This window comes from Phoca vitulina, unplaced genomic scaffold (genome assembly GCF_004348235.1).
Source record: "Phoca vitulina isolate PV1807 unplaced genomic scaffold, GSC_HSeal_1.0 scaffold25, whole genome shotgun sequence".
Classification (NCBI taxonomy): domain Eukaryota; kingdom Metazoa; phylum Chordata; class Mammalia; order Carnivora; family Phocidae; genus Phoca; species Phoca vitulina.
In genome coordinates this window covers 12,241,080-12,248,801 of record NW_022589728.1, presented here as the reverse complement: position 1 = coordinate 12,248,801, position 7,722 = coordinate 12,241,080, and the positions used below count along the sequence as shown (strand labels likewise).

Genomic DNA, 7,722 nt, shown 5'->3' with positions numbered 1-7,722 from the left:
TTAACCCGATCAGGGGTTATTAGCTGGGGCTTTTAAAACGCATTGAAACACGGGGCTTAAGGGATTAAGTCATTGGGAAGTCCGTTTAAGAGGTAACAGTGCGACCTCTTAGGATCAGGAAAGTTCCTGTTTGTTATGCAATGTGTGCATTTCATTATTTACACGATTTCACGAGGCGTTTGGGAGCTGTGTACACAGCAAGCTGTACTTGCAACAGCACCCCAGACTCTGAAACTAATACCAAACACCCTTTCTTTATTGCTTGTCAGTACTCTTGCTTTTGAGATAATTTATTTTAGGGAAAAAAATCTCCAAATTATATCCACTCCTCTGGATTAAAACAATTTTGTCTTACATGTTTTAGGAACTACAAGTTTCTTGGAAATTTTTCCATTCTCCTTTCCACCGTCCTTTAAGGACGAAGGATAAAGTAAATAGCCAATAATAAAAATTCAGAGTGGGAAACTTCTTCCAGGGTCTTCCCAGCCCTCTCTTTTCTCTTACCCATGGCAATTAATCTCTCTCCTTCCCGACCCACCCCTCCACTTTTTTTTTTTTTTGGTACTTCCTGTAGGAAAGCCGAAAGTTAATAAGGTAGAAAGCCCCGGGTCTAGGGCCTGCACACACGGGTCCTTGGGCGATTCGCAGGCTTCTGGAAGGTAAGCGTGGGAGAGCCGGGAGTGGGGAGCCAACCCCGCAGGTAGGGCGACCCGGCTTCCGAAGTTTCCCCTGTGGGGCCGGTAGCCCCAGGCCCGTTCCCTCCTGTCCAGCCCCCGGCGCCAGGGCCACCGAGCGAAGGGGGCGGATCCTCCCGTGCCAGACACGCCCCGGTCGTGTTTATAATCCGCCCGCTGCAGCTCCTGGAGCTGCGGTTCCCCTCGCGCTCCGCCGGGACTCGGGACGCGCGCTCCCTGCCCCGGCCGCCCGAAAACTCCGGCCCAGCCCGCTCCCGCCTCGCTCCCGCCTCGCGCCCGCTCGCGCGCTCACACCCACACGCGCGCGCTGACACTCACACACTAGCGCACTCGCACCCCCACGCGCTCCCGCTCGGCCTCACACTCCCACGCGCTCACACTCCCACTCCTGCCCGCTTCCCTGCTGCCGCGCAGGCACCTCTGGCGAGAGCGCCGAGGGGACCCACGGCCTTTCCCATGGCTGACCTGAGCTTCATCGAAGATTCCGTCGCCTTCCCGGAGAAGGAAGAGGATGAAGAGGAAGAGGAGGAGGGGGTGGAGTGGGGCTACGAAGAAGGTAACCGGCCGCGAGTCGGGTGGGGAGTCCGGGGTCCCGGGCGCCGCGTGTGCGTCCCGCCGAGCGCCGAGTCCCTGCAGCTCTCGCGCGCTCCCAGCACTGCCGCGTCTCCTCTTTCCCACGTGCGTCTCTGTCGCTTTCCCGCTCCCCAGGCCCGATTTGGGGCCGAAGTGGCCGCAGGCAGAGCGGGCGTGCCCGCCACCTGCGTTCGGGTCGGGGAGCCGGGCCGTGCTGCCGCGCAGCAGTTGGCACCTGCGGCCATCCGGAGGGCCGGCCTTACGCTGCGCCTGGAACCCTTGTGTGTACTGAGTGCCCGCGAAGAGCTGCGTTACTCAGCACCTTAGGTACACAGTGTTACCGAAACTATTCGTTTCTTGTTTGCTGTGCGGACCCTGCTGGGGGAAAGCATTCTTGCCACTACTCTTTGCGTGAAGGGTACTAACAGTGTTCAACTCCAAAGAAGCCCCAAATTTCAAGCTGAATCAGTGGGCTTGGTCGGAAGGGGGTTGACTTTTAAAAAGTTTTGTTTGCTCCATTTATCGCGGAAGATGTAGGACTCGTAATAGACCACTGGTGCTCCTAATTGACCACTGGTTCTGATGTCGAAACAAATGGGAATTTATAATTTTATAAAATATGCTAAGAGAATATATGTATATATTGTATGATTATATCGGTGTGCGTATATATGCATATGCCCACTTCAGAATTGCTGTATTTGCATTTCTGATAAGAGGTGTTTATTCACTAGCATCAGATTTATGGTTTTTGGCACTCATCAAGCAAGTTCAGAGTTTCAGGTATTTCTCAAGTACTGCATGTAATTGAACTAATGAGCAGAGGAAATTTTTGTGGAACTATTGATTCTTTTTCAGTCACTTAAAGATGACCTAAATTTCCTAGAATCAGGTATTATTACATCTATGTGGACAAAGACAAATAGAATATTTTGTTAGTACAATACTTTGTGTGTGGTATTTGATAGCATTATATCATTGAAAATATGAATGCAGAAATTCATACACATTTACCATACTTCATCTGTAAAGAAAGAATAGTCATAACTTTAATAATGTCAAGGATCATAAACAGTGTCTAAACTAGCTTTTACATGTTAAATTTTGTTGGAACTTTCTTTTAACCTGTTCTAAATTTGCTTTATTTTGTGCTTAGGTGTTGAGTGGGGCTTGGTGTTTCCTGATGCTAATGGGGAATACCAGTCTCCCATTAACTTAAACTCTAGAGAAGCTAGATATGACCCCTCACTGCTGGATGTCCGCCTCTCCCCAAATTATGTGGTCTGCCGAGACTGTGAAGTCACCAACGATGGACATACCATTCAGGTTATCCTGAAGTCAAAATCAGGTATATTAGAAGATGCTTTTGCATGCCTTTGTAAATTAGAAGTTCTTATGGAGCTATTGAATTGATTTGGCTTATATGACTTTAAAGGTAGAATTAACATACTACCATTATCAGGATAGCTTAGTATACTATAAAATGCATTTCTAAAACGTTTTTGAAAGGATAAAAGGATGAAATTATGGAGGTGGTAGTTTGGTTGTGTTATATGATTCCTGGAACAACCTTAGTTGATCAACTGAAACTTTGTGAGATTTAAGGAAAAGTATATGCAGGTGTACTAATCTGCATTTTGTCCTGAATCGTTCATTAGCTTAATTCATTTAGAAAATTAAAATTTTCTGTTTCACTGCTTTGTAAAACTAAAGATTAGGATTTATTGACATAATCTGGCATTCGAGATAGACTTCTCAAATTAATTATCTCTACTATATTAATGTGGCAAGGATTTTAATAGCAATCAAAAACATTCTCTAACCTTAGTATAAAAGATTTAAATGGCCAACAAAACTCTTGTTTGTATTTATTTTTAGCTCTTCCTCTCCCCTTTGAACCTGTTTGAGATGGATTTGAAATGTTTTATGGAAAAGGTGTTGGAAATTATCAAGGAAATTGACTTAAATGTAGGGGAGAAGAAAGGAGAATTTTTTAAAAATTAGCATTATATTATGCTTTTCTTAGTGAATAGTTGGATTTCTCTCTTGGAAGGAATATAAAGTTAGAGTATGTTGGAATATAAAATTAGAGTATGTTGAAATATTAGGAAGTACTAATGAACAGAGATCACCTGTACTCAAAATTAATTCTGAATCAATACTTTGATATTTCAAACCATAAACTTTTCAGGTTTCTTATTTGACAGGGCAGGCATTGATTTTCAACTATGGAATTTTTGTTTTAAAACTCATTGTGAATGTTCCCGAACTTTAATTTAGAATCTACGAGCTAGTTAGTCATAGATTCATGTAGTCTTCCCTGATGTTCTCAGTTGAGTTAAGGTATGGGCATCATCCCAAACAGATCCTAGGTGTTATTATATGTAGTCAAAGACAGACAGCTTCAGATGTAAATTTGAACTTAAATAAGATTTTTTTGGGGGGGCTATCCATGAGGGACATTAGGTATTATTTTTAAACTATAGTAAAATTATTAAATGCTGACTGTCTTGGTTTATAAAAAGCATATTAATGTAATAAATGTGTGTTGGTGTGTTGACATGCCTTTGTATTTTTGGAAATAAACATTTATATATCTATAGAACAAAAATGCATTTCACATCAGGCACCGTGGTGAGTCTGTATGCGTAGACAAAGGCATAAGACCGTTCTCGAGGATTCATAGTTTAGTGAAAAGAGAGTCCTTTAAAGTATTAGTATAAAGATGTTATGGAAGAGTTATGAAATATGGAAGCGTGGAGGAATGACTGAGTACAAATACTCTCTGCTCTAAGATCCAATTTACTTGATCAAATTGAATTTAACATTTCTTTCTGGTACCTTCTCAAACATTCACGATTTTCCTTGGCCCCTTCACTCATTCCCAAAACAGAGACTATCAAGCAGTGCCTCGACTCTCTAACCACAAGGTTTTTCCCTTGCAGTCCAGTCCCCTCCATCCTCCACCCCTGACCAGCAGGGGAGAGCTCTCTGTCCCAGCCTAATTTGGATACACATGTTCCAGACCCCTTACTCCTGCCTCCTTGGAGAGCTTGCACCTTTAGATGCCGGGTCTCCTTTCTGCTGCTGGAATAATGTCTTCTTCGTTGTTTCTGCCTTTTCCATATTTCTCAAACTTAAAAAAGAAGGGACAAAAAATACCATGTGTGGACCATTTATTTTCCTAGGATATTTAAGCTTTTCAAAGGAGTAGTCTGCAAGCCCCGAACACCCTGTCCTTCATTTATTTAATTCAAGGGTTATCTTTATCAAAATGGGATATACACATAATTTAAATAGTTGACTTGTGCTATATGTTGTTTCTCTCTGCCCCTGGTGAGACCCTACCCCCCAGGCCCCAGCTAAAACTTTCTGCCCTGGTGACAACCACGTTCAATTCTTAGCTACTTCTCCTGTCTCCATCCCTTATGGATAGGTTCATACCGTCCTGCTTTGACATTTAAGATATCTGTGAACTCCCTGCTATGGGAATGAGGCTGGTTCTCTTACTACCCTCCGCCATCATGGTTTGCCCCTCTGTTGTCCCTGTATACTTAAGTTACAGTTTTTCTTTAAATTCTCAGTATTTTTATCACTATGACCGTGTAGCTGTTGTTTCCAGCTGAGACTATATTCTCTCTCCTTTATTGAACAGTGTGGAGTTTTTCTCCCCTGGAGTTAATGCAGTCTTGTTTATTTATTTTCTTATTTTATCTATCATGATCTTATTTCCAGACTCTGACAGATGGCACAGCTACACTGAGAAGTCCCTCCCTTCCTTCCTTTGGTCCTTCCCAGCTCCCCTTGGAGGCCTCTCCCTTCTTCTGCCCCTCTGGATCACTTGATCTCTAGGCCTGCCCTCTAGCCATCACCTGCAGCTCCCTGGACCTTATGCCTAGGAGGTCCCTTTGCTTATCTCCCGTGTCCAATACCATGTTTCCTGAATGCTGGGCAGCCACTTTCGAAGTTGATCCCTCATTTCAAGGAGTTTCTTGGTTTATTCCCTCCTATAGTCCATCTTCCAGTAACTTCCTGAGGAGAAGGGCATGTGAGGGCTAATGTTTGGATACCTGTGTGTCTCTGTGCTGGGTGCTTGGTGGGCCTTTTGATCAGGATAACTGTGTCTTCCATTTCTTAGAAATTTTCTTACATTATGTAATTGATAAGTTCTCTGTTTTTCCTTTATTCTTTCATAACTCCTCTGTTTTTGTCTTTTTGTTCTACTTCCTGGTAGATTTCCTCAACTTACATCTTTTAGTCTTTTTTTTTTTTTAAGATTTTTATTTATTTGACAGAGAGAGACAGCGAGAGAGGGAACACAAGCAGGGGGAGTGGGAGAGGGAGAAGCAGACTTCCCGCTGAGCAGGGAGCCCGATGCGGGGCTTGATCCCAGGACCATGGGATCATGACCTGAGCTGAAGGCAGACGCTTAAGGACTGAGCCACCCAGGCGCCCAAGATGGGATGATTTAACCGGCTATTCAAACTGCTAACAGGCGCCCCGCTTTTGGTCTTTCTATTAAACTTTTATTTCGTGCTCTTACGTTTTTTACTTCTAAAAAAGCTGTGCTTCTTCTATAATTTTTCTTAGTTGTTCAAGTACAGCTTCTGCTATTTATTTTATAAATGCAGACTCTTTTTCCATTGTTTTCTGTATTGCTTTTTTTTTTCTGTTCTTTCTATGTCTCTGTTGATTCTGGGTTCTTCTATTTGTTTGGTCTCTCTCTTTAAGATGGGAGTTCTTCTCAAATGTTTAGTTATCTTTGGCTCTTTGTTCATATTTAAGAATGAGTCTAAAAATTGGATTAGAAGCTCTGTGCACATGGGCAGGGATTGTGATCTGGTGGATATCACAGTAATGTGATCATGTAAGGATCTGGCCATGTTGTAGAAGGAACTTCTGTAGGCCATGTTACCCATTTTCCTGGAGAAAGGGATGTGGGGGCTCACACCTGACTGTCAGCATTCTGGCTGTTGACCCACAGGCAAAAGAGTCGAACCAGAGTGGCACATTTGTTACAGTTGATGAACCTGTGTTGACACATCATTATCACCTAAAACTTAAAGTTTACATCAGGGTTCACTCCTGGTGTTGTACATTCTGTGGACTTCCACAGTATACTGTCCTACAGAATAGTTTCATCATCTTAAAACTCCTCTGTGCTCTTCCTACTCTTTCCTTCCCCTCTCCAGCTCCTGGCAATCACTGATCTTTTTACCATCACCATAGTTCTGCATTTTTCAGAATGTCATATAGTTGGAAGCGTACATTGACTTCTTCCACTTAGCAATTTGCATTGGCTTCTTTTACTGGTTTTCTCTGGCTTGCAAAGATGTAATCTTTGTTTTACCTACCTGCTTTGGATCGGGTAAATAGAAATCAAGCCCCCAACCTGCCCTCAAGAAGATTACAGTGGTGGATTATGAAAGATAGATGTATAGGAAGAGATGATTTTGGGCTGCCATTATTAGGGGAGGATGGGCAGAGGAAGTAGCATTTGCAGTGATCACTGAAGAGTGAAGAGCATTTGGATGGGGAAGATTGGACTATATGGGAAGAGAGGGCAACAAGCAGAAAAGACATAGCGATTTGAAGGTCTAGACGTTGGATGAGGAAAAGTGAATCTGAAGTGTATCTGGAAGAAAAGATTGATTCATGGTAAATGAGATTAATATATACATCGAGAGGCTGTGTTGGAGCAAACTCATGAGGGATCTTGGATCAAGTCTAAAGAGTATAACCTTTTTTTTTTCCTGTAAAATATGTTGTTTTAGGAAAATTCACCGGGCCATAGTGAGTAAGACGGGACCTGGGAGAGAGGGGGCGCTGCTGTAGGCAGTGCTGGTGGGAAATCAGGGATGACACGGGGAGAGTTCTGAGATGCCATCCACAGGAAGTCGGTGTCTGGCCATGTGGAACAGGGGTGAGGAGGGACCCGTTGGGAGGATGCGCTGGGGAGGAGCCCCGGGACTGGACCACACTTTGGGTTCCCGTCACTGTGCTTCGCCCTCTGCTCTCAGCATCTTTCAAGGTGACAGAGTGCCTCTTAACGTGGAGTTGAGCCGAGCTTCACATTCCGGGTCCTGGGATCTCCTGGAGTACGGAGAACATTATTCAGGCTGCCGCATCTGTCATTTAATCTCTCTGTCGGACCCGTGAATCAGTGTAACACAGGAATTGCCACGTTTAGTGTACACGACTGAAAATCAGACACGATACAGCGGTATAAAGAGTAGCTTAAGTATAAAAATATAACTGTAGACTTCTAGCCCGAGTGGTTGGATACTTACTCAAGTCATGAGAGAGTGTGAGACTGGCCAAGCTTCTGCAATAGAATGTCATTCCATTTCATGACAAGCTGTGTTAAGGGTAATGACATTTTTAATGGGCCATTGGTATGGGAGAAATTGCTAATCAGGATGGGTCATTTGTGCCCTTCGCTGTAACTTATTAT

The 7,722-nt window shown here is 43.7% G+C and overlaps 1 protein-coding gene across 3 annotated transcripts in view; it reads left to right on the top strand.

Moving 5' to 3' along the window:
- The first annotated feature begins 882 nt into the window (after positions 1-882).
- CA8 (carbonic anhydrase 8) overlaps positions 883-7,722 on the top strand; it is a 94,548-nt gene continuing 87,708 nt past the window's right edge. For all 3 annotated transcript variants that reach the window (XM_032421636.1, XM_032421634.1, XM_032421635.1), the window contains exons 1-2: positions 883-1,251; positions 2,425-2,616. In XM_032421636.1, coding sequence (XP_032277527.1) covers positions 1,152-1,251; positions 2,425-2,616 — 292 coding nt within the window. In that variant the 5' untranslated portion in view covers positions 883-1,151. The remainder of the gene's footprint in view (positions 1,252-2,424; positions 2,617-7,722) is intronic.